This window comes from Callorhinchus milii, unplaced genomic scaffold, assembly GCF_018977255.1.
Source record: "Callorhinchus milii isolate IMCB2004 unplaced genomic scaffold, IMCB_Cmil_1.0 Scaffold3, whole genome shotgun sequence".
Taxonomy (NCBI): Eukaryota; Metazoa; Chordata; class Chondrichthyes; order Chimaeriformes; family Callorhinchidae; genus Callorhinchus; species Callorhinchus milii.
In genome coordinates, this window is record NW_024704744.1 from 83,264,630 (window position 1) to 83,292,441 (window position 27,812).

Below are 27,812 nucleotides of genomic sequence, written 5' to 3' on the forward strand. Positions count from 1 at the left end.
ATATTTTTAAGCTATCAAGGAGCATTTTTTGGACCATTTTTGGCTTACTCTGAACTGCAGTTTAACTAGCATGAAGCTGTTTTCTCTGAAATTGAAAAATGTAGATTGCCTTGTAGTAGCAGCAAATTGTTTGAATATACTTTTTCTGAATTTCCACAGGGAGGACTAGTGGGCCTTGTAGATTATCCTGATGATGAGGAAGAGGAGGAGGAAGAAGAAGCATCACCAAGGAAGCGACCTCGGCTTGGTTCATAATTGGCACAGAGAAAAGCTTACTTTGGGGTCTGATACAATGGTGCAACTGTTCCATAAGCTAAAGGTCAGATTCAAGAACTGCTCCTTCACTGTGAATACAGAAGATACAACACAAGGAGTAGCAAACAGTGTGCCAATGTTTCAACTAGAGGGTTTGAGTTCTGTTTGGCAGGAAACATGCTGCTGAGGAACTGGATCTCTCTGGAACAAACTTGGAAAGGAAAATAGGCCAATCCGGCTGGCAGGACTAGCAGTTTGTAATTGGGAACCTGATTGACAGTTGCTCAAATGGGGAAGAGATTTGGATTTGGGGAGGGTTAGGGAACGCTTGAGCAAGAGAGCAGGAGCTTTCCAAGAATGATGTTTTGGAGTTCTTTGCCAGGAAACCAAAACTGGAATAGGAGTACAGAGTATCAGTTGCAAACCCTTGTAATCTGAAATGAATTAGGTGCTGTCCGATTTGTTCATCCTCATTTTTGTTCTGTTTGCCTCCAATTCCAAGTTTTTAAAGAGGAAAGAAAACTTGCCAATATACTTCTAAGCAGAAGAATCTCAAACTACTACTGGGACCATAATGATGAAATTGCCATCATGTTCACTGGATCTTTGGGCATCCACTGGGCCTGTTTAGCATTCACTAGTCAGAATGGTGATTGGTTGAAAAGCACAGGAAAAATAGAGAAAAACCTGCACCTCAGCCAAATACTGTACTGCAGTCTGTTTTTGTACCACAAGCCCATGTGTAAAAAATGGTGCTAGTGACTGTTGCAAAGATGGTTAAATGAGAAAAGCTGTTCCTGTTCTCTCATCTGCAGGTTGTACATTGTGGCAGCTCTGCTTTGATGTCCCCAGGCCAAACGTGCCGCTTAACAAATTGTAAAATTTTATCCCAGTCTGATCTTATGTAATTTTTGCGCCTTCCATGGATATTGTATTACAGGTTAACATTTCATTCTAACTGGTAGCTGTTTACCTATTTCCTTTAGGGAACACTAATTTTAACAACCAACTGACCACCATAATGCTGGGAATCTGAACTCAAAGCCTTAACATAAGGTGAATCTTAGATAGTCTGCCTTTGCACTGCCACAGTTGTCTGAGTACAGAAGTAACTAAGATTCAAGCACAGTAGAAGGTTGAGGTTAGGTTCCAGATGCTTTTATTGCACAGTTTAGTGTTCTGGGTTATTTTTTATTGCAGTGGTTAACGCAGGTTGTTAAACCAGCTGTAGCCAAACCAGCCAACAGGCAGTTTGATACAAGCCCGAGTGTGTGTTGCACACTGAAATCAAAACTTTTTAAAGCTTTTTTTAAAAAAAATCATCTGTGTCCCTTGGTATTTTGGAGGTTTTGTAGCTCAACTTAGACATTCTTTTGAAAAAGTGGGCCATCTGTCATGTAGATATGAAGTATAGTTTTTCCATAAAACAGAAGTTTATTTTGTATGGATGAATAAACCACCACTGTAACTGTTATTTTACACTGTTTGTATACATGTGTTGATATTAATGAGGCGATGTAAGATTCAGGAATTAAAATGTGACCCTGTAATTCCATAAACATAACTCTGTTGTGTCTATTTTCTGATAAAGGGTAATTAATTTTTTTAATGGTGCTGAACTGTAAATGGAGAGAATCACTTAATCAACCAGTAGGCTGTTTTTGATTTGTTTTAGTTCCGTTGATAGGATAACTTGCAAGATTTTAGAAACAAACAAAAGCAGCAACTAATATTTTATATTATTCAGAAGCTATTGGCTTTTAATTTTGTCCCTTGGATTATTTTGATAGCTATCCATTTTTTAACCGCTAGGTTGAATGGATATAGTCTGCAAGAATGCGATAAATGTATTTATTTAGAGCGTGCCTGTATTTAATAGTAATAGCCTTTATTCTTTCCTTACGTTTCCCTTTTTGTGAGTCTAAGGGGAGAGGTTAGGGTTGAGGCTGTGGTGAAAGTATACCTGCTTTAAGTTGTGCATATCCATATGCTATGTATATAATTGCTGGATACTTTACATTGAATATGATCTGCAGGTTTTATTAAAGTAACGAAAAAATGGAGCAAGGATCATTACCAATGTTATGGTGCTGACCAATGCAGTAACGTAAAAGGGGTCATTTTAAAATGGGCCTAAAGGTCCCTTCACATATGAGGAGCTACAGTCCTCCAATTTAGGGGGAAAAAAATATTATTTCTACCTCTTCACACTCATCTGGAATTAAAACACATTATGAACTACATTTAGGAGTGAATTTAAATAATATTGCAATCTTCTGCATGAAAATCCCTTCTGCGTCAAGGTCCCTTCTGCCAAGGATAGATTTACGTGCATCACCCCCAAAAGTTGCTTCATTATAACAGAAGCTCAACTTCATCCCAACAGGCAAGTGTATGCATGGTTAATATTGGAATGTTTAAGTACTCAATGTTTTCACGACATGCACTACTCTGAATCCCTGGTCTTTTCATCTGTCAGACCATTAAACTCTCATTTGAAAGATATAATCGATTAGCTGCTAAATATTTATTTCTAGAAATACTTTTAACAGGGCAAGTATATTAAAATGTATGGTGAGCTTGTTCAATAAACTCTTGATGATTACAACTTAAAAATAAGCAAATGAAGTTAATCGGATTGCTTGCTGTTGCTGCAATTTAATATGCTCAGTATCAGAATGATTAGGCAATGCCTTCCAGTATTTTAAACACTGCAGAATGTTTGAGATGTTCCTTACAAAAATACTTTAACCCAATCTTAAGGAAATAATTTATTTGAACTATTGATGCTGTTTCTCAAAAAAATCTCTCCTGGTTATGTGCGAATTCAATTCATTGATGTATCTTACTGCGAGCAGCCATATAAGAGTAATAATCCTTGCATTTGGTACACTTCAAATCAGGAGGATGTCCCCAAAGCGCTTCGCAGAATTTACTGTAAAGTGGAGTGACTATTTGTGGGCAAATGCAATTGGGGGCACACTCAGCAGTCAACCCTTTTTGGGTACTGGCTCACATTACCTATCAGTGAATCTGGCATTAGAATTATTTTCACTGAAGCGCCTCATTTGTAAGGTCATAAAACTAAATGCTGCATTTTGAGCTTTGTCACACGGTAAAAGTTGTGGCTTTTTCCACGACCTCAGAGTGCAAGGCAGCTACTAAAAGCTCAGATAATGGGGAAAATTGAAGGAGGTTTATCATTTTAAAATTCATCATTTTAAAGGCCTGTTTATCATTTTCCTATGCTTATTAATCATCCAAGGAAATTATTGATTGAACCAAGTATCTTTATCCGACTTTTTGAATTGAAGAGCTATTCGGGCATTGTTAAACTTGATTCTGAAAGTTAAGGAAAAATCAAGTTTTCAACAAATTTTGCACTAATAACAAACATCTCAGCTTTGCTTTTTTTCCTTTCATATAGATTTTCACAAACATCTTATTTTTTTAAAGTATTTTGTGAGCTTTGTAAACTTCTTGTCATATCAAAAGTAATTGACTATTTAAAACCTCAGACTGAAGTATTAGTTCTGCTTTTGTTTTAAAAAAATGTCTTATTTCTATGAACCTGCTGATAGTATTAGCCAAAGTACCTGTAATTGTATTGGGATATTGTATTATAGTGTTACCTTTTTAGGTTTACCTGTTGATATCCTAGTTAAATGATTTTATTGCTTTTACTGTCACAGTGCCAATCTTAACAATTATAGGGATTTTTATTAAATTAAGGAAAATTGAATTGAAATGTTTAATAAAAGATAACCTATTTCGCTGTACTGCTGGAAACCGTTTTTAATGAGTGAGGAATTTAATACAAACTGTTTCATGAGTAAGGCTGGTTGGAAGAGGTATATCTTCGGGGGGGGGGGGAAATAATGAAAATGTCATTTAACAATGCCGTGATTTCACTTTAATGCTATGAAAATCCATTGCCCAGTGCATGTTGCACAACACTTAGTACATTTGAGCTTAAAGTACATAATTAATTTTTCATTTTGAGAGGTTTGAAGATAAAATGCAAGTATAGCCAGAGATCAAGTACAAATGCTTTATATAATACTTGCATTTGATATAGCCCTTTTCACGTCTTCTTGACTTCTCAAAGCGCTTCACAGAATAGACTGAATTAACCGTATATTTGTGGGCAAAATAATCCTGTTTTTGCTAGAATGAAGCTCATGGAATTAGTATGGAGAAAAATTCAAGTACCATGCCGGTAACTCTGGCTTCAGTCCTGGGACCAAAGGTGTATTATCTGGAGAATGTAACTGGTCAGGGTTGATTTGCAGTTTCAGAACTTGTAAAGTTTATCCAGGAGAAATGCTCAGTTCTCTTCAATTGGATGTTTTTACAATTGGTCATTCGTCTCATCTCCTTCAGGAAATTAAATTGCATGGTGCTGGTTGTATACTGTTAGAAGTGAACCAGGTGCCCAGTTTCTGATTATATTTGTGATATTCGCATTGGAAGGTAAGTGCAAAGCCTGAGCTCAGATATTGTCGTTTCCTTTCCACACTTTCCACTTCAGTTTGTCAACCTTGATATTGGCATTTATTGCAAACTTAGCTGTTCCACCTCAATGTATGGAAGTATTAACAAAAAAAGTTTTTTAAAAAATCTAATATTTCTGTTTTTAATCTGCACCAAAGCCCTTTCTTGTGTTCTGCTTTAAGCCATTAAACGAGAAACCGAGCAAATGTCAGGCTGAAGTATTGTGTAAAAAAAATGATGATTATAATAATCCTTGCATTTGATATAGCGCTTTTCACGTCGGGAGGACGTCCCAAAGCGCTTCACAGAACACACTGTAAAGTGAATTGACTGTATATTTGTGGGCGAACGCGGCAGCCAATTGCGCACAGCAATGTCCCACAAACAGTAGTAGATTGAAAATGACCAATTTATTATTGTTTTTGGAGGGACTGCAGTCATAGAATGAAGGCGGTTTACAAATAAACCCTAAGCACTTGTTCTGTTTATCCTTAAGGAAGTCTTAAAGACTTAAAACTACCTTGTTTAATTGATATTTAAAAAGTTAAAAGTCTGGGGTCTTGGGATGTTGTCCCAACATGAAAGATTCTATGTATAATAATATGACTTATTGGAAATGAACTACATTAATGCTTTAACTTGCAGTCCTGGATATGGGAGCATGTTGCATCCACAATGCTATTGTGAATGTTGCTGACACGTTTTTCTTTGCTTTCTCCAACCCACTTAGAACAACTTTGTATTTATACAGCGTCCTTCATGTAGGATAACATCTTGGAGTACTTTACAATAGAAGCGAGGAAGCTGAAAAGAGGGATGACAATAGGCACAGGCGAAGAAGTAGGTTTTGTGTCAGACTTGAAAGACAGGTGGGAGGTATTCAGAGAGGTTTGGGGTGTATAATTGGCCATAATGGTTGAGCAGGGTTATATGCTCTTGAGACGCCATACCACTTGGAAGGTCGCTATAAAAATGCAAATTGTAAGTTATAAGGCGGTTGGAAATGACTTGTGTGATTAAAATTCTTAGGGCAACAATCGGTAGACTTGGACCAGTTTGATCCCTGAAATGTTTAGAATATTTAACTGAAAATGCTCTTGCTCCCAATCATATTGAAATTAGTTTCAACTACAACTAATATTTATCCCACAAAAGAAAAGGAGTCTGTTTTAAAGAAAACAGGGGTGTCAAGTTTCTGCCCCCCAAACATTTAAAGTAATCAAGTTGAGCGGTGGCTTTATCTTTTGAGTTTAAAATTATTTAAAAGAAACAATTGACCTCCAAATTAGGGGCACTTCATTTCCACACCAGAATACTTTGTGTGAATCTATCTATGATCCATTCCATAAGTAAAATATTGGATACAAGTTAAACCCCATTTTATATTGTTATTTATATCATCCGCATCTCAGCACTAAACTAGATCATAAGCATCTGTAACAAACCAGTTTATTGCACAAGTGTACCAGAAATAATTAGTTGGCTATTACTTTCAGTGTTTTACAGGCAACAATGGTTACTACTTCATAACATTGCACTCGACAAGAATACAAACACCGATTAGCATTCTAAGTTGTATAGAATTGAATTCTGCTTTTACAGGCTGGAAGTTCCTGTATGTTGGAGCATAGTACTGTAGGGGTTCATTATCCTCTGCCAGCTATCACTAGTTACTGTAGAGCTATTCTGGTATTCATTTGGGGTGGGGGGGAAGCAAACACTGTATTCCAAAGGTCTCTAGTAAATCAAAGGTCATGTTTTAAATTCCTTCAGCTTTAAATCCAGTCACGCCTTTATTTTTTGATTACTTCCTGTTTAAGTTTTTCTGCCAAATGTTTCCTTTTCTGAATTTTCTGCTTTTCTTCCTCGGACACTTGTTTCATCTAGAAAAATGGGGAATAAAAAAATAAGTAGCTATGCTTCATCTTATTTTCTGGACCATTAAAATAATGTCTCAACATTTGCTAAGGATAGTTTTACATTCCAGACTTTTGGCTAGCTTAGGAGTGGTTGCAACATCATATCATTTATAAAAAAAACACTGAATTGCTTTTTCAGTAGACAGTCACATAGTAGTTTTCTCATGATGTAATTTTTTAAAATTCTTCTGCTTTAGTTTTCAGTCGCCAGACATAGTCCTGTGCAGTCATTGATGCTCTGGCAGGAGACTGTTGGGGAAGGGAAAATGAGCAGTGGCATTTCCTCGCTGTTACAAAGCACAATTTCATTTCATTTTTTGACTGAGGACTGAGAATATTCACCAAAGACAAGTCAGTTTTAACGAAAGGAGTCTTGGATCTCAAACTTGTAACCTTCCAGTGGGCAGTCAATGTGAAAGATGTATATAGCAAGCGATCTGATCCAGAATATTTAAGGTTAATAAAAGCAGTGCATTTTTGATCAAATATAATTTCACAATTTAAAAGTATACATGCATGTCTGGTCATCTGCTTTAGAATAATACTTACACTTTCGTGAACAAAATAACCTGCATATCCGTTTGCTTAAATTTTACTTGAGTGATATTACCAGACTAGTCTACAATCGTCCAATGGTTTACATGTAAACAAATGTTATATAGTCAATTCATTTTACAGTATATTCTGTGAAGCGCTTTGAGACATCGCAAAGATGTGGTAAGACGCTATATCAAATCCAAGGATTATTAATATATTACTATGATTCCACAATCTTACTCATCAACCACTGTACAGGATACGTCATACATGCAATAGAAAATAGACTAGAATAAGATGACACTGAAAAGGAAATAAAAATAGACTGGACAGGGTTAGATCACCTCAAACTGTCTACTATGGATGTGTTCAACACATCTGTTGTGTTTTGGGCGTCTTCTAGTTGTATATCATTTTCTATACAGCTAGAAATGTTAGTAGCTCCATTCTGGCAGCATGAAAGGAAATGCAAAAAAAATCGAAACAAATCAGATGAAATGCAGATTGACAATAACAAGATGCAAGCAAACAGGCAGGCAGTAAAATGAATGCAAAAAGGTCAAATAAATTACAAACTAATACGATGAGTTGTTAAGTCTTTCAACCGTTTGTTACAGCACTCTTAGAAATCTTTTGTTTAAACAAATCCCTAAGTGCTCTCAAACAACAACAAAGTTACATTTATAGAGCACCTTTCATGTCGGGAGGACGTCCCAAAGCGCTGAACAGTCAGGTGTCGGGGCCCGAGGATGGGGGAGGGGTGGTGTAGGGCTGAGGGAAGGCAGAGAGGAGGGAGGGCGACCAAAGGCACAGTCGAAGAGAAGGGTCTTGAGACCAACCTTGAAGGAGGTAAGGGAGGAAGCGAGGCGAAGGGACCGTGGGATGGAGTTCCAGAGTGTGGGGGCAGAAAGGCTGAAAGCCCGGCCATCGATGGAAGGGCAGGTTGAGCGGGAGACATGGAGCAGGCTGGAGCTCGCTGAATGGAGAGAACGGGCAGGTTGGTAGGGAGTCAGCAGGTCAGAGAGGTAGGGGAGGGCAAGGCCATTGATGGCCTTAAAAGTGATGCTCTGAAATATAATTAATTTGTTTTTCTAAATCAGAAGTATTTTTCTACCTTTGAGCAGGTTTAGTCGGGACAATACAATTGTCTCAGGAAGTAAAAACAGTCAATTGACGTAAATCTCATTTCAGACTATGCAGATTGAAGAGTTGCAGGTAAGGGTACAAGCAGAGAAGGAAATGTCAGCACAAAAGTGGGGCGGCGGGGAGGAAAAGAGTGTGTCAGCCATAGAGACAATTAAAACACTTGACAAGTGAATTCCAAGATAAAATTGGTCATTCACTGTTCCTTGTAGGACACTGCTCATGTACAAAGTGGCTGTTGGGCGATCGGATGGGAAGAGATTGCTAGGACACCACAACTTTCTGAATCAAAGGCAAGAGTGTTACAAATTAAGCCAGGCTAACACGAGATATGTTGCCTAATAATAATCCTTGCATTTAAGTGCTGCCTTTTGGATGCAAAATAAAATTGAGGTTCCATCTGCCCGTTCAGGTGGATGTTAACTGTCCCAAAGATTTATTTTGAAGATGAAAAGGGCGTTCTTGCAGTGTTCAGACCAATATTCCTCCTTCATCCATATTTCACCCCACCACGAAAATCGATTGTTAGACAAATAAATTGTGTTTACCTACTGAACAACAGTCATAAGACTTCAAACATTTTATGATGTTTTGACTACAGTAAAGTGGCATATTAAATACTAAGGCACCATATAAAACTTTTTGTAAAGCCCTGCAATAAAGCATCATAGCAAAACTGCACACTGGAGTACTTACCAGTGCTGTAGAAAACTATGGTATTGCCTGGGTGCTGCTATATACTTAGCTGAGAGAGGGTTTCCCTGGGTCTGGTGACTTTAGATTGTATACTAAGCTGTCCCAATCAGAGCAAGCAAAGTAGCTTTAATATGTATGTGGCACTTCTTGCAAAGCTATCACTCTCAAGCAACAACTATGATTATTTGATGTCTTTTAGTAGTAAGACATTACTTTGAATATCAACATAGCTGCAGACAAATTTAATAGAGATAGCATGAATTAAGCAACAGAAAATTGAATTGTTTCTAGTAGCCGAGCAGTAGTGGTGGTTACCAACAAATTAATAATTTTCGATGACCTCAAAATGCTTCACAGGATTTACTGTAAGATGTAGTAACTGCATATTTTGTAAGCAAAGATTTAAATTTAACCATTAAACTCCTAAAAATCAGTTTTAAAATCCTTTCCTAAAGGCATTTTTTTCTTTTAATGTATTTAAGTTAATCATAAAACATGCAACTGCTCGGAAATCAAACTAAAATGTTGAATTCTATAAAAGGGCACAGATTTTTTTCCATCATCAGAGGGGGTGATCAGAGGGATGAGGGTAAATAGGGGGTTGTCTTCATTATTCAGGCAAGAGTTTCCAGGCAGGGCTATTTTGCAGGATTCCATGTCCTGGTTACTAATCTCTTTTCTCCCAAGATGGCCTGTCATTTTTCTCACCCTGCCATATCTTTATGCCATATCTTCATGTGTAGGGGAAAGGGAGGTGAGAAATAAGCTGTTGAGCTGCAAGCAAAATTTTAAGAGCAAGACATTTAATAGCATAAACATTTTAAGAGCAAGACATTTAATAGCATAAAAATTGCATTTTAAAAATAAATTCAAATCTGGGAAAGTTAGCGGTGCACACACAGGGTTTGTTTTCCTAAAGTAGCAACTATTCATGTGAACGGTGGAAGGAAAACATTTTTTGGTTCTGGAGGAATTTAGCCCATAGGTGATTCACACATTGCAGAAATGATAAATGTGAAGCTGAATCCTCTGCTCAGTGACCTGAATAGCTCACTACTAAAATTAGTTTTGCAACTACTATTACTGACAGATAATAAAGCAGAATGAAGCCAGCAGAGAGGACAAAGACATTGTGCTACAGATGGTAGATGAGCAGGAAGCAACGGAATGCCACAAGCAGAATTTATCACTATAAGGGTTGAACACAGATTCAAATATGAGGCAGAGGTTCATCTTTCAGTGAACCACAAATCATTTATAATTTATCTTCTGCACCACTGCAATTTTATTTTTCCCCCTGTTTTCGGTTGTCCTGCAACACAACCATTCTCTGACCAAGAAACTGCCTTAATGCTTGCTGTCGCTGGACATTATGAGGTGTTTGGACAAACTTTCGTAATATCGAGTCACAAAAAAAGGTGTCTTCACTCAGATTGCTCTTCTTCCAGATAACTACCTTATTTTCACTAAGTGCCTCCTTTACTCCCTCTCCCCTCCTTTCCATGTAAAATGGGCTCATAAATTTCTAAACACAGGCTCGCGTAAGATTAAAAAATACCCATGTTCATCTTATAATAAAAATGCCTTTGCGACACATCCTATATTTCATTAGCCCGGTTGATAAGTTTCACATTGAACAGTTAAGTTTCAATTCTAAATCAAATGTTATATCTTCTACATTCCCATTTGCTCTCAAAACAATAATATTTTCTAAAGGAGCTGTGAATAAAGATGAACAGATTTAAAAATTCCTGGCAGAACTTTGACAAGCTAAAGCTATTTTATACTGTTATCCCAGTAGCTTGTACACTAATTATTAACCATTTAATGTATCAGTTATGCAGGAAAGATCAAGTGTGCTTCTTACTACTTTGGTCCTGAACGTGTAAAAGTCTGCTGCAGTCTGTCTAAAAAAAATCTTATTCTAAAAAAAAATCTTCTTTGGCAGATAATATATTAGTAGTACCTCTTTGGCTTGTATTGGGGTTTGTTGATTGTATTTTTCTACATTTTGCTGTAACTGTTTCTCTCTCTGTTCTTTCTTCATTGCAACTAGTTTGTCCCGCTGATCTCTGAGATATGTTGCTCGCTCATGAAGATGCTTTCTCTCATTCTCAGGAAGTTCCTGCCAATGTAAAGAAAACTAGCATTAATAAATGGTGCCTTATTTTCAAATCAGCAGATATTAGGCACTTGGGATGGTTACATTTTTCAGTTACTTCTCAGCCAGTAAGTCGCTGTTTTCAATTGAGAAACAATTCACAATGTAACAATAACTTGCCACAAGTTTGGGTTTTGAAAACATGGATTGTAGGAGGAAGGGAAATGACTCCATTGGTGTAATTTTTAATGAATATATTCAATTTCTCAATGTCTCTTGCAATTCAAATATTTACACCCTCTTATCTTTGATGGGAGTCATCTTCTATAGCTCATTATTTCTGCATGATTAAATGGCACTCATTTGTGAAAAAAAAAGAAAACCGCAGGTGTGAAATCTGGAAATGAAACTGGAAGGAGGGTTGTGGGAGGCGGGAAATATCATAGGATAAAGTCAAGTAAAGGTCAAGAGGTTCTGGCCACAACTTCTGTTGAAAGCTCCCCCTCCCTTCCAGTTTTCAGGAATAATTTCAATATCCACTGTAAATGTAATAGAAAGAAGAATATAATTTAACTACATTTTAAATGATTATAAATGTGATGTCATGGGGGGTGGAGGAGAGACACCAAGTGAATTAATAGTCACTAGTTATCTGACTTTCCTATTTCAGTTTAATGCACTTACTGTAATAGGACCCGAAATTCCAGATTCCTTTTGTGCTTGCTGTAGCCAGGCCTCTGCTGCCTCATTATTGGTTATGTTCTTTTCTACAGAGATTAGTTCCGCAGGCATGGGATGTTTCACTGAGCCTCTGATTGGCCCCAATACTTTCGTGGAAGATCTGTTACTTCGTCCTAATAAGTAAATTAAACAATAGTAAATAATAATCAAAAATAGTAGGAAAAAACTACTAGATTGCCATTTTGCTTAAAACTTTTGCTAAATACAGCACTTATTAGTAGAAGTTTCAAATTTTCCCTTTGAAATTTTGGAATATCCTCCCTGGAAATGTGCTATACAGAGTGCATGTTGGAATCTAAACTAATTTTCAGTACCTGAGATCAAATGTGTAACTGAAACAAGTTTAAAAAGTTTTCAAAGTGAGGTTTTATTCTGCAAAACCTGATGAATATTACATACAACAGTGATTTGCTGCTGGAATGAAGGCTCTGGATTGTTGAGTCATTGACAAACCAAGCGTTTGTTAGAACTACTTGTCCTATGTTGAAACTGATTGACTGACCACGAAGCACAATTCGGTATTAGTTTTGTTTAAACTCAAAAAGTTTCTCTTTCCATCCTCACCAGTGAAATATAAATACAGCGACTTTACTATTACATAACTTCCTTTTCTAAACTCCCTAGTATTGAATTAAAATACTACAATGATCAGTTCAAAAATGCACTTTGATAATCAAATAGGTCTAACTGCCTTTATAGAAATAGTTTTTTTGTAATTACCTGGGAATAAAGTTTTGGCTTGTTGATCATTGCTCCTGTTGAGTATGCTTTTTTTTCCGGTTGCATTGGACGACGCAGCATCTGGAACCTTATCTGAGAGTTTCATGAACTTTTCAGTACACTGATTAAAAAAAAATCATCACAAGATTGGTCTGGATGAAGAAGATCCTTAGGCCCACCTGATCTCATCCCTCCATAACACCCACCTTACCATCCCCACCATCAAGCAGCTTTTTAAATGAGTTCAGTGTCTTGGCCTCTACTACCTTTCCTGGAAACCCTGCTTTCTTGATGCATCCTAAAGTATTGATCTTGGTTTACTTTTTCAACCCATTTAAAATTGTATATACTTTATACAACCAGCTTCATTATTCGGTACACTTTACTTCACCCCATATAAGCTTTCTGGACTGTTTTATGTGTACATACATACAATTGATTAGGTTTCAACTTTACCCTGTCTTCTTATATGTTTTTCTCTAAGTATTTTTAATTCAAGGGACGGCCATAAGGTATGCTCAGAGATTGTAGAAATTCTATTTCTAGAATCTCTCATGTGGAACAGAGTACGAGCTGATCAAAAGAGAGTCAGCATGGATTTGAAGGGTAGGTCATGTCTAACAAATCAAATTTTTTGAGGAGTTCACTAACACATGGTGGATAAGAGAAGGTCTATGGATGTTGTCTAAGTGGACTTTCAGAAGGCATTTGATAAGGTTCCGAAGAGGTTTTTAGCAAAAATGGAAGTGCGTGGAATTGGATGTAACCTTGCGAAGTGAATTGGAAATTGGTTGGGAACCAGAAAACAGAGTAGGGATAAAAGGAGCGTTCTCTGGGGGGACGTGAGTGGTGTTACCCAAAGGTCTGTACTGGGGCCTCAGCTTTTCACTATGTATATAATATATAAATAAATGACTTGGATGAAGGAATAGTTTTATATCAAAATTTTCAGATGACACAAAGTTAGGAGGCACAGTAAATTGTGTAGATGGGGACAGGAAATTACAAAGGGACTTAAACAGATTAAGTGAGTGGGCAAAACTGTAGCAGATGAAATTCAATGTGTGAGGTCATCCACTTTGGATCCAAAAAGAACAAAACCAAATGGAGAGAAACTGGGAACCATGAAGGAGCAAATGGATTTGGGTGTCCAAGTACACAAATCACTAAAAACAAGCTCACAGGTACAAAAAAATGATCAAAATGATGTTTCAACTATACAGAGCCTTGGTCAGGGCAAGTAACTGAACTTGAGATACAGATCAGCCATGATTTTATAGAATTGTGGAACAGGCTCGAGGGGCTGATTGGCCTACTCTTGTACTTGTGCTTTTATATTTCTATGTACGAAATCAGTTGCTGAAATGGTTAGTATATAATTTCACCATCACATTGATGTGTCTGGCTGTAGTTGCCAGTTCTAAATTTGGTGCAGTTCATTACTAATGTTAGATGTAGCCACTGTGAAGGGGAAGAGGAAAGAGCAACATTTTGTGTATCAAATTCAACCAGAGTAACTTGAGATATCAGTCCCAAGAGAATCTGGCAGTACCATCTGTTCCTTATCCAGTGGTACTAAATTTTGTCTTGAGCTGTGCTCGTATATATAGATATTGAGTGAAGACTTTACCACAATGAAGATGGGAAAATCCAACGGAATGCCATTGCTGGGCTCTTCTTGTGTACCTCTTTGTGGAACCTCCGCCACTGTTAAGCGCTCTAAGACGCTACTCTGCGTGGAGGGTGCTATATCAGTGCAAGTTGTTGTCTTTAGGTTAGTGTGCAACATGAGAAATTTGTTGTGGTTTCCGATAGAAACAGTCAGNAAAAATATAGCATCTTAGGTGCCATTGCCTCCAAAGGAGGAATGCTCCACCTTGAGACATGGTAGAAGCCACTTCAATTATATTGCAATATATCCGCTGGCACATTGCTGAATGGGACAATATTTACACTGTAAATATGCGACAATATTTCATATGCAAGTTTACATATGCAAAGTTGTTTTTGTATTGCCACTGGTGTCTTGGAGTGCACCACGCAGAACAAAGGAGGTGAGATCCTAGTGTCAACACCTTAGACAATTTCAGAGTTTGTTCTGCTTAACCTGTATTTCAATATAAACACTTCATAATAAGGAAGTTGATGTGTTATAGTTCACATTATACTATTGTTATCACTCAAAGTATCCATTGTAAACATGTTTTCAAGCTTAACTGGGAGTTCATGTATTTATAGCTAATAAATAAGAACACCTGGTCAATGATTTGGTGATGCTATAACATTTTGGGGGAATTATGGACAAGCGATTTCTCAATTTACGAGTAAATAATTGGTGCAAATTTTTAATATAAAAAATGTTGATAACACATGCCTAATGTGATTTCTGTCACTTAATGTGAGCCAAAACATCTCTCTAATGGGAGCAATGAATTAATAATAATAATAATAATCCTTGCATTTGATATAGCGCTTTCCACGTCGGGAGGACGTTCCAAAGCGCTTCACAGAACACACTGTAAAGTGAATTGACTGTATATTTGTGGGCGAACGCGGCAGCCAATTGCGCACAGCAATGTCCCACAAACAGTCATAGATTGAAAATGACCAATTTATTAATGTTTTGGTTTTGGAGGGATTATTATTAGGCTCTGTGTGGAGTAAGGAAACTTGCCCAAGATTTCGCCATGACCTGCCTGGAATTGAACTCAGGTCTCTCACTTGCAAAGCGAGCGCTCTAACCACTGAGCTACACTCCCAGTCCTCATTGCTAAGGAGTGGCAGACTACATCTTTGACTGCAACTTCTCTGAGCTGTTAATATCAAGTGCACCATTGTGGAAATGTGCTGTTTGGAAGCCAGGTTATTTTCCCACAGCGAAAGGGAGGAAATGGAAAAAAAATCCAGGAAATGAAGCTATTTTTGTGATAACCCACAAACTTTGTGAACATTTTCCCTCTAACTTGCCTATGATATAAAACAAAACACCCATAAGTGGCAACAGACAACAATACACGAACGCAAAGTGATCTGGTTGAAAGATTAAGAACACTAAGTAAATGAATAACATGAATCACTTCACTATTAACATTTTGTTCAAGAATTCTAAATGATATGCACTTGCACAATATCGGCTCATTCACAAGCAGATAGGAAACTGTAGTCCAAAACTACAAACTTGATACTGATAGACCACCTCCAACTCCTAGTTTGTGAATGACTAGATTAGCAAGGAATTGAAGCATAAGGCATGTGTAATGTTGAGTAAGGAAATTTGCCCAAGGTTTCACCCTGCCTGGAATTGAAGTGGCTCGCTTGCAAGGCGAGTGCTCTAACCACTGAGCTACAGGAATCACAGTCACACACACCTGCGATCACACTTACACACACACACATACAATCACACACACACTCGCACAGGCTGGTGATGACAGGCTGAGGAGGCGCTAACCCAGTTGAGGTTTAATAGAGGTTTCCAGTGAGCCATTTGTTGTTTAGATATGGCATTGGCTTGGCAACTGTGAATCCCACCGCTTCCTTTGATGGCTTGATGGTATTGAGTTGGTTGTTCTCAGCCATGATAGTAGATGCACTACAAGGTTAAAACTATGTCTAAATATTCACGACTCAGTAATTGTGCCATGAAAAGTGTCAGAACGACGTACTCTACAAGCATTGGGCAATGTTAATGTCAATGTGTTATTGCTAAATATCTTTTACAGATATCTGAAACAGTGGGTGCTGTCAATCTGACATTTTGGATAATGCAAGGTAACGATTTTTAAACTAACTTGAATAATCTAACCCATACTTTCTGTTCTCTTCTGTGACAATGTCGCTATCATCATTCAATTCAGGTTCCTCCCATTCGCTAAAATCCATCCTAGTTCATTACAGAATTACTCTCTTATGCCAAAAAAAAACTTCATTCCCTTTTTGAGAAGTGTCTGAATATTTTTTTACACTAACCCATTATTGTCTTAATTGCACCATTTTAGGAGTTAATTACGACCACATGACACAAACTAAGAATCTGTCAAATTCAACTACTACCTCATCAAGGTTACTTGTGGATGCAACTACATCTTCTCTCGCTGATGCTCTCTTTTGTAATGAATTCTGAACAGCCTGTAAAAAAGTTGGTATGTTATTAAAACCTTATCACTTTAACTGCACTGAAAAGCACCAGTCACATCACTATTTTTTCTTATTGATCGGCCAATCAGCAGTTTCTTTCTCATTGGATTTGTCACAATGTGACACAAAATCCAGGAAGTCACTGATCATAGTGTTTGGGGGCGGCTACATATACAAGGTATGCTTAGCAATAGGGGGCAACTGCTTTCACTTGGCGATGGGCTTGTAACTGATGTAAATAAACAACAAAATGATCTTCCCCCCACCCTCCGAGCTCAGGGAAGAGTTCCTCTTCCTTCTCCCCCCTCAAGGGTACCAGTGCACCATAAAAACTGCTCCAATCACTGCATTCCACATCTTAATAACCTTATGTTTAAAAAGAATCGTCCTAATATCCCCCTTTGCTCCTTTGGTAATTACCTTAAATTGATGCTCTTGCATTGAAAGTGACCAGTGGACATAGAGTCTCCTCTATTAACCCCCTTAAAAGACCTCTATCAAGCTTCTCTGTTCCAGTGAAAATAGGCCTAGTTCCTTTGCTCATTGTCAAAACATTCATAGTAAATGCTAATTATGTTCCTGACATCCTTTTTAAAATAGCATGACCAAAATTGGAAACCATATTTTAACTGGTTTAACTAACAATATATGTGTGAAGCAGGTATGTGAGGAGTGCTAGACTCATACCCTCTAATGTATCACAAAATACATGTTTATTACCCGTTGCAGATTCTCTTTTCCTTGTTGATTTTGCCTGGCAAGACGAGCTTCCTCTTGCCGCGAGTTCTCCAAAATGGCCTTCTCCACATCACTTCTTGGTCCTATATTTGATCCAGCTCCTTCTCCCAAATCTTCTGTATGTCTCCTAAATACCTCACGTTCATACTCTTCTTTTGACCGTCTGAGGTGGGCAAGAGGAGGAAATAATGCTCAGTGTTTCCAGAAGAAAAACATAGATTATGCGCCTTTTGTTGTAGGATTCCTCAAGCCTTAAATTATTTTCAACCCGGTAGAGGCTCCAAATGCACTGCACCAGCCCCTTACACAATGTTTGCCTCACTGTATCTGTACTGAACTCCAAATCGAGGAGTGTACCATCTCATACTGTATTGTGTTCTTTCCCAGCCCTCCCATCATCCCCAAGGCTCTTAAAACTCAAATACTCAGCTCAACAATTGGGATAACTTTTACCTGGGTCTAGATTTACTTGCTTAATGTCGCATTTGACAAATTCTGGACATTCCGAAACATTACATCAGTACAGTAAAACTAGATCCCGACGGATTTTCTACCTAATTGTGACTTAAACCCGATGAATACCTTCTAGTTTGTAAGCAACAATATTTCCTTTTCCCAAATCACCAATTTTGGTCCTGAATAGGTTCACTTATTAGTGAACCTTAGGTTTATGTGAACCAGCAGAAACAGAGTTAAAAGTATATTTCACATAAGATACAAATTCAACAGCAGGGAAAACTTTCATCACATGAGCTGGCTGCATCAAACCCAATTGAAACAACAACATTAACAACATGATTGCATTTATAGAGCACCTTTCACGTCGGGAGGACGTCCCAAGGTGCTGGACAGTTGGGTCGGGACCCGAGCAGGGGGGAAATAGTCAGGGTGAGGGGAGGGAAAGGAGGGAGCGAGTAGAGTCGAGAGGGGAGCTGAAGGCACGGTTGAAGAGAAAGGTCTTGAGACCAGCCTTGAAGGAGGAAAGGGAGGAAGCAAGGCAAAGGCACTGGGGGATGGAGTTCCAGAGCCTAGGGGCTGAGAGGCTGAAGGCCCGGCCACCGATGGTAGGGCGGTTAGGGCGGGGGATGTGGAGCAGACCGGAGCCAGAGGAACGGAGGGTATGGGCAGGTAAGTAGGGGGATAGTAGGTTGGAGAGGTAGGAGGGTGCAAGGCCGTGAATGGCCTTGTAGGTGAGGATGAGGATCTTGAATTCGATCCTCTGGGGGATGGGGAGCCAGTGGAGGCGAGCGAGGGTGGGAGTGATGTGGTCGCGAAGCCTGGTGCGGGACAGTACACGAGCTGCAGAGTTCTGAATGACCTGCAGCTTGTGGAGGGAGGTGCCGGGAAGGCCGGCGAGGAGTTCCCGTAGTCCAGTCTTGAGGTAATAAAGGCGTGGACCAGTGACAATGTACACTCCACCCCAACAATTATATATTAGATTAATACATTGTATTTCACTAATTGAACCAATGAATACTAAAAGGTGAGCGAGAATGCAATGTAACTGACTCACTTTAGCACCTCTCTTAAAATTTTCATCTCCTGTTGTTCCAATTCGCTGGTTTTGTCCTTGCCATCTGTCAAACATTCAGGTAGAACTCCTGCCAAGGGAAGAAAAATACAAATCTTTTTACAGTCAATTAGTGAATGGCTAACACTGCCTTCTTAATTTTTTGAGGGGTCAGCCGGGAGTCTGACACCTGTGGAAACCCGTCACCAAGCTTAAGAGTATCCAAACCAAGCTGAGATTTCCATGCATCCACCTGGACATGGAAATCACAGAGATAGATTGTTGGAATGGAATGCATATTCTCCCTGGAGGGAGCATCCTGCTTACCTAATTCCAGAAAGTATTAGGAGCAGGTTGGCAAGAGTCAGAGCTTGGGGACCCCAGAATGTGCGTTGGGGTACTGCTGAAATCTAACCAGCTAAAACCGCATAGCTTGCCATTGATATTGCTGTCCGGCACACTTTCCCAGTGACTGGTCTGCCCTTCCAGGTCCTGCCATTGAACCAGGCTGGCTGTGCTGTCATCAGCAGTGCCCTGGAATATTGCAGACCCGCCTGGCTCAGGAGCCAGACCACTGAGACTGCCACGGAGGGCTCAATTCCGACATTCCATCGTCAGGCATGTCACCTTGGAGCCAGTTGAACGATAGCCCCCCCCCCCCACACACCACATTGTTCAGACGATACACCAAATGAGACACTGAACCAAGGTTCTGTCTATCTGTGCAGGTTCTTGTTAAATATCCCATGACATCCCAGGATATTTTTCCAGCATCTTGGTTAGATAAAATTGGTCATTTCTTTCATAGTTGTTTATTGGATAATGCTGTACAACTACAAATATACAGTCATTACACATTACAGTAAACCCTGTAAAGTGCTTTGAGATGTTTTCATATGTTATATGATGTTTCATGAGTTATAATAAATGCAAAAAGTATTATGTATGCAATAATAACAATGTTCCTGTGCTGAATTATACTGATATTTTCTCATTATTGTCCAGTTTTAAAAAAATCTAGGTGTCATGTTGGCTACATAACAGTTACTACACTTCCAAAAGTATCCCACTGTGTCAAGAGTTTGGCTTGATGAAGATTTATCTGAAAGGCAAGTCGTTTATTAAATGTGTGATCAAGGTAATTCCATCCTGGTTCATAAACATATTTGTACATAAAATATTCTAGGTTAAGCTTAGTTTAATAGGCTGGATAAAATTTAGTTTGGTATTCTGTTTTTCCCCAAATAAGAAACTTGTCAAGCATTTTTGTAAAATTTAGTGTGTTGAATTATTTTTCTGTTTTTGTTCCTCCAGTGGCAAATGCCTATCTGGCCTCCTCTTGCTGAGGTGTGGTTGCTCTCCAGTACCCAGCCTAAGTGGCCACTGTTCACATGTGAACCTTGGCAATGATCGTCTGCAGGCCATTCAACTGTCGAGGACGTCACACCCAAGCCTGGCATCTTCCTAGCCAGCTGCCACACACATGCACTACCATTAGAGGGTGCGAAAAAGGGATCAGAAGCAGAAATCCTTACTGGTTTCCTGCTCTGCGGCCAATTTAGCCTCCCTGTGCTCCCCCTAGTTGAGACCCACAAAGTCAGCACTGACCAGAAGTGAACCAGTGTTCAGAAGCTGCATGACTCTCCATCGCAGCATCATGGTTACCCTTCAATCATTGTTACTGGTATATTGATTGGTAAAATCATAATTTGTTGGTACACAAATTATTGGTGTATTGAATTAACAAACCTCAACCTATAAATTAATACAATCTCTTTCAGTCCATTGTGTGATATAAAATCATTTGACTTCATTTTAGAGTTCTGTATGTATGATTAGTCTCTCCAGTTTCTTTGATTGCCACCCAGTAAGTAGTTATTTAATTACTGAAATAGCTTGGGTAATATTATATTGTTATATATTAGATTGCAAATTTAAAAGCAAAGGTTTTGGAGTATCTAAAATTTTGATGCTCAACTCAATATATTTCTGATTCATAGGGCATCAGCTTTTATTTGATGGGATTTAAACTACCTATTTGTAGTTTTGTTATCGCTGCAATGCTAATAATTTCTGACTTTTGTAATACATTTTACATTTGGTTCTAATTCATTGGCAGTTCTAGAAAAGCTTTTTTTTGTTGTTTTTAACTATGCCCATGTCAGTTTGAGTTGTTCTAGCTGCAATTCTAATGAGCAATTGAGTTTCAGCATCCAACTTATCATTCAATCAATGCTTACATCAATTTAAAAGTATCAGTCTTCAGAAAGAATTGCTGATCACCACTTGACCTGTCTACTTTATTAGCAAACGTCTCATCACTCCAAAAGTATTGGGTGGTCAATTTCACAGATAAGCACATTTCCATCCACTATGTGGAATCTATCTCTGCAAAGCAACTGAAATAATGAGCTGTGAGAATTTCTGCATGTTTCTAAAATGAGATTCTGATATAAGGTGCTAATTAATCCCTTGGCACAATTGATCTGCCGGTTGACGGCTCATCTTCGGCATCAACTGACAAGGTATTTTACACAAAAATGCCCAGTAAGAGAAAATAGACATCTCCTGGTTAGCATAACACATTAATTCCACCAGTTTTGACTAACAGCCTGCAATTGTTTATTCTTCAAAAGAACAAAAACATTAAATTATGTTACTAAGGTACATGGTAATCCACTCTATTTCTTTGTAGAAGTTGAGGGCAATTATTCCACTTCAAATACCTTTTTCTGTTTCATGCTTTTCATATATTTTCTCCAACCTATCATTCAAATGTTTGCATGTAATTCCACTCTGCTCACATACCTTGACACTTGTATTGTATCTAATATGTTGATTTGATGTGTTATGAAAAAGAATCAGAGACCAAGAAACTATATGCCCTTTTATAAAGTATGAAAACATTGGGGAAGAATGTGTAAAATAAAACCTGTAAATAAACAGTTGCCATAAACCTATGAATGGAAAATGTTCTAATCAAATTCCAAATTCCATGAGGTCTTAAGGCCCAATTATTGTGAAGTTCTTTTTAAGAACAACAAGATTACATTTGTGTAGCACCTTTCACGTCGGGAGGATGTCCCAAGGCGCTGGAGCATTTCAGACCCGAGCTGGGGTCAGGGGCGGAGAAGGGAGGGGAGGGGAAGGGGGGTGGCTGATTGCATGGTCGAGGAGGAGGGTCTTGAGGCGGGGCTTGAAGGAGGCTAAGGAGGGGGAGAGGCGGAGTGACTGGGGGATGGAATTCCAGAGGTTGGGGGCAGAGTGGCTGAAGGCTCTCCTGCCAATGGTGGGGCGGGGGACGTGGAGCAGGCTGGAGCTGGCTGAACGGAGGGAGCGGGTGGGTTGGTAGGGGGTTAAGAGGTCGCAGAGGTAGGGTGGGGTGAGGCCATGGAGGACCAGGATCTTGAACGGGATCCCCTGAAGGATAGGAAGCCAATGGAGTCGGGCAAGAGTGGGGGAGATGTCGCGGGAGAGGACACGGGCTGCAGAGTTCTGGATTATCTGCAGCCTGTTGGGAATGCCGACAAGCAGGGCGTTTGCATAGTTGAGCCTGGAGGTGATGAAGGTATGAACAAGATTTTCAGTGGCCTGAGGGGTGAGGTAGTGGCGGAGTCGGGCAATGTTACGGAGGTGAGGGAAGGCAGAGCGGGTCATGGCTTGGATGTGGGGAAGAAAAGATAGTTGAGGGTCGAACAAGACACCTAGGATCCTGACTGGCTTGGTGAGTTGTAGTATGCAACCATGGAGCTTGATGCTGCCAGAGCCTGAAAAAAGAAAAAATGTACAGCGGAAAACAAGCTTCTAAATTTAGACCAAATTTAAGAATTTTTCATGATTCTGCACAATCTTACTCTTTCTCAGGTGGGGTTTCAGGCCTATAATGCTGTCCATCTTGTGCCAATTGCTAAAAATATCAATTTTCAAAACATATTTATAAATGGAAACCTAATTCTAAGAAAGGAACAGAAATAATGCTATTTTTAGGAGCAGTACAGGACTGACGCCAACGTCTAATAATCCAGGATCAGATTTGTACCCTATCCAAATATCACCTACTCCAGATTTTAAACATAATTCACAAATAGGTTTTCTGCCAACACCCAATATTAAACTGTAGGAATGGTTTAAGATCTATAAATGTTGCATATTATGCTATGAATTCCTGCCATTCTTTTACCAAACATGGTTTTCAGTAAAAACAAACTACTTAAAATAGAGGGTTTAAAACAATCAAAACAATGCAATTTGAAACTTTCTTTTACAGCTGTTCATATCAACAGTGTTATTTACCAGAAGACCATATTTATTTTATTACCATTTCGCTCTTGGATCATTCGAAGAGCTTGCAATTGTAGTTCAACGTTCTTCTGTACCATCATTGATTTGAACACTTGAAAATCTTCTGCAGCTAATACTGGTTGGAACACAGGCTTTTAAAACAAAAATAATTAAGTTAACAATATTACTACTCAGACACAAGGCACAAGCCAAGTTAAGGCCCAACAGCGACATGCTTAATAAAATTATTTAGTAGCATACTTTACAGAATACCTTCACACCACATTATAGAATAGATGTGACCATGTCAACAATTTACACCATAAAGCATTCTCTTCAAAAGAGTTTCATACAATCAATCAAAGAAATACCAAATTAGAAAATAATTTCAAAAGAAATACCTTTTGTGATCCTCTACACTCAATAGCTAATAATAATAATAATCCTTGCATTTGATATAGCGCTTTTCATGTCGGGAGGACGTCCCAAAGCGCTTCACAGAACACACTGTAAAGTGAACTGACTATATATTTGTGGGCGAACGCGGCAGCCAATTGCGCATAGCAATGTCCCACAAACAGTCGTAGATTGAAAATGACCAATTTATTATTGTTTTGGGTTTTGGAGGGATTATTATTAGGCTCTGTGTGGAGTAAGGAAACTTGCCCAAGGTTTCGCCCTCTGCCTGGAATTGAACTCAGGTCTCTCGCTTGCAAAGCGAGTGCTCTATCCACTGAGCTACAGGACTCCAATAGCTAAGTCACTGCCGTACCTTCATACGTCCCATAATATTATGTGGAAAAATCAAATTCAAGCAGTGAGAGAAAAGCCTCTCATTGCTTTCATCTACTATGGTTTTAATTTTTCCTTCTGTAACCAAATATTTTGACTCTCCTCCAACACTAAATGAATTGCATGAAAGGAGCACGATTGCTGTAATACATAAATCTAAAGCTACAGAAATGTGAAAGTTATCTCATACCGGTCAAAAATAATTTCCTACCATTTGGTATTTTGTCTTCTGTTTACTTTTTCTTTTGTCTGTTGTTTACCTGTTTTTTTCTTAATTGTGGTTATGTCCACAATTTCCTGGTTAAGAGGTTGATACAAGAATTGCCACTTGGGTATGTACAAAAAAAAGTCTGTGAGTGCCTATGAAATTATACTCCAGTGTGCCTCTTATCACAATAAGGAGAGTAGGGGTAAGATGAGGACAAATAATGGAAGCAAATACCCATGAAACCAATGCAACAAATTGAAGTGCTGTAATACCCATTTGCTGACACTGGATGGAGCTACTTTAACCACAGTCCGACAGCATTAAGCAAACTCATTCACAATGTCAGAGAACAAATGATTTTAGATCAGTACATCTTTATCTAACTTTTCCACACATTTTATGCAAAAAAACCTACATATTTTTATTCAGCATTATAATGCAGAATTGAAATATAAGAATCAAAGACACTGATTATAATGTTATAAAGACACAGACTGCATTCTAAAACAGTCCCAGCTCGGTTTACTTTTCCTAAAATATATTCTTATTCAAGCTGGCATTAAGTCTTTTGTTATGCCAAGCAATAATGTATTTTTCTGTAACATGTGCACATTCCTTTTTTTTGTCCCCATGGGCTTCTGTCAAATGCCATGTCATTCTGATATCTATAAGTATCCTTTATGGCTTGGTTCATAATGAAATGTTAAATATTTATATTTATTTATAATATATTCTGTGAAGCACTTTGAGACGTCTCAACAACATGATAAGGCGCTATATGAAATACAAGGATTATTATTATTATCTCCAGCACAATATGTTCAGGAAGATCTTGAATGTAAATTATCATGGACATGAGTGGAAGGAATAAGCAACATTTTCATTCCAAATTTTGCATCATTAATTGCTTCCAACACTGAGCTAAAGAAATGTATTGAAGGAACATAGTAGGATCTTAATTTATCTGTAAAGAAACGTGAGTGAAAATGAAATCATTACTCTTATCACTCTGGCTTCTGTCAAATGCTGTGTCATTCCGATTTCTATCAAGTATCCTCTATGGCCTGGTTCATAATGAGATGTTAATTAAAACACTGATGGAGGTGCACAACTCAATACTGTTCATAAGATCGATTTGGGTCAGCTTATTTGATCTCATCCTTGCAGTTGCATATGCGGCCAATCAACCTCAGTCTAGTTAAGAAGAATGAAATAGCATTTCTTTGAATTCTTACAAGGGTATGGAGTATGTTTGTCCAGTATTGAAAGAAAGGTGGAAATCATTATACATCCCGGATGTTTTAAAATAGATCATATACTTGTCTCTTTTTCAAAGTATCCAAGGTTTGAGTGGTTTAAAGCTCATTTTTAAACAACAATATTATTCTTTCATTCAGCTGCACAGTGGGTACTGTATTGAAATGTAATTTTGGTTTTAGCTGTAAAGCATGATCCAATCTTCAGATTAAAAGTGGTTGCTTTGAAGTCTACACTAAAAAATGTATGTCACTCCATCTATTGAGAACATTAATGGAAAGTAATGCACAAAGGACCTTGTGAGTCTCAAATCCTGAGACTTAGATGCACAGAGTGATGAATGTGAACACTATAAAAATGATAGTAATTGCAATGAGAGTACACAGGTCATGATTCATTTCCTATTAAATTGTTACTAGTAGCATTTGAAATGAATAATAACATACAAAAACAAAATGTCAAAGTTCACTGCGAAAATGGGAGTATAATAAACATTATACACGTGGACCAGTGATCAAAAGAGTTAAAATGGTAATAGAGAGCATTTACCCAAGAAAAGTGTGCACTTCAAAACGGAATCATTGAAAGTTATTTCAGCAACTTCTAGATTTTTTTTTAAAAAAAGAATTTTTGAACTAGTTTTTACAGTTGTGGTTGAAACCTGAACCAGACACTTACATTCAAAATGGTAAGATTACTAGCAGCTGTTGCACCATCATTGCAGGGTACAACTATGACTTTTTTTTCCCCCAAATGCTTCCCTCAGCACACATTTATTGCTATGATGTTTCCTGAAGTCAACGCGCAGTTTAAAACGAACACTCAGACATTAAGTTTCTTTTAAGGATAATTATTCGACATCTGACTAAAGCAGATTAAAATCAGAAAAACACAAGGGATTCCTTCAGCATGCTGAGCTGCTCCAGAGGTTTATCAGATCAGATTTTTTAAGTTTCGTTTCCCCACCTCTTCTCTATTCTACACTTCACAGTGAATCCTGTAAAGCGCTTTGAGACATCCTCCTGGTAAAAAAAGGTGTGGTACCAATTGCAAGAATTATTATCATTATTTATTATAATTACTTACATACCAAGTATTGTATCTTCTTTTTAAACGTGCTAACTGATTCTACCTCCGTACCCTTCTGGGACAGTGCATTTCACATTTTCACAACCCACCGTGCAAATCAATATTTTCTGATCCAAATGAACATCATGTGGATTCTGTATTCTGCAGATCACATATGGATTATTTGATATAACAACCCTGTGGTGTAGTAGGATTTGACAGTGTTTAAAACAATAACACTGTTAATTTTGACAGATTAGGTGCACATGTCAGGACGTACATTCATTGGTCACTGTCATGTTTTGCGCAACTAAATCAATGGTTAGATTTAACACACATGCAGAACCTCCGCTTCCAAGGTTGTAACTGACAGGCAAACAAACATGACGTTATTATTCAACTGAACAGATAAAATACTTTCCTGAGTCTCCCGACTTCAGGACAATATCAGAAAGCATGCAATAAAACCAAGATTAATATCTGCCAATACCCTGGTTTCCTACGTCAAGCGGTATTAATTCCCCGGCCAGTGCTACGCGCCCACTCCATTGAAACAAATGGAGCCACACTAGCACATGTCCCTCCCATTGAGTAACGTCAGCGGAATCTTTCCAAATCATATTTATTTTCCAATGTTGCAAAGAAAATATTGCTGTCTTAATGTTGACTATAAAATCAGTTAGCTGCAGTTGTTACCTCGTAAGGTTACAATCCCTTTCAATATTCAAACCTCACCTGAAAGCTAGTTAATGCTTAACGTCTTTTTTCTTTGGGGAGTTTGTTTGCTTCCTCGTTCCCCTCTCCTGAAAGCATCAAACTTATTTGTCCTTGCACCAGGATATGGTTCAATATGTTGTTTTTCCCCTAATTTCTTGTTGGTGGTGGAGGGGGTTGTTAAAGGATCATATTGTAGTTCAACATTTGTTCGGCTGTTGGGTACTATTCAGAAACCTATGAAGTACTGCTCATCCCCTGTATATCAGAGCTTCATCCCTCACTAGTGATTTAATTACTTTGTGTTGAGCAGAACTGGTTGAACTCTGAACAAAGGCAGGAAGTGTTTCCCTGGCTTTGCCTCAATTCCAGATTGTTAGGATGTCATTAGATATGCTGTCCCCATCTGTTCCCCAGATGTGCTCCCAACCATTGAGGAATACATCTATCATAATTGTTGTAATTCAACACCCACCAAAACATTTGCCTCTGGTTTCGGTC

The 27,812-nt window shown here is 38.3% G+C and overlaps 2 protein-coding genes across 4 annotated transcripts in view; one reads left to right on the forward strand and one right to left on the reverse strand.

The window, feature by feature from the left end:
* The window catches only part of LOC103177965 (serine/threonine-protein phosphatase 4 regulatory subunit 3), a 33,907-nt gene extending 32,093 nt beyond the window's left edge, over positions 1–1,814 (forward strand). Inside the window, exon 16 of the mRNA XM_007892389.2 lies at positions 160–1,814. Within this exon, the coding sequence (XP_007890580.1) occupies positions 160–255 (96 nt within the window). The 3' untranslated portion in view covers positions 256–1,814. The remainder of the gene's footprint in view (positions 1–159) is intronic.
* Positions 1,815–6,180: 4,366 nt separating this feature from the next.
* Positions 6,181–27,812, reverse strand: part of cfap36 (cilia and flagella associated protein 36) — a 36,602-nt gene continuing 14,970 nt past the window's right edge. For 2 of the 3 annotated variants that reach the window (XM_007892390.2, XM_007892392.2), the window contains 8 exons: positions 23,310–23,424; positions 18,995–19,082; positions 17,464–17,644; positions 16,660–16,734; positions 12,607–12,727; positions 11,830–11,999; positions 11,011–11,169; positions 6,181–6,632 (listed from right to left, as the gene is read on the reverse strand). In XM_007892390.2, coding sequence (XP_007890581.2) covers positions 6,543–6,632; positions 11,011–11,169; positions 11,830–11,999; positions 12,607–12,727; positions 16,660–16,734; positions 17,464–17,644; positions 18,995–19,082; positions 23,310–23,424 — 999 coding nt within the window. In that variant the 3' untranslated portion in view covers positions 6,181–6,542. The remainder of the gene's footprint in view (positions 6,633–11,010; positions 11,170–11,829; positions 12,000–12,606; positions 12,728–16,659; positions 16,735–17,463; positions 17,645–18,994; positions 19,083–23,309; positions 23,425–27,812) is intronic. The other variant, XM_007892391.2, reaches the window with a different exon arrangement.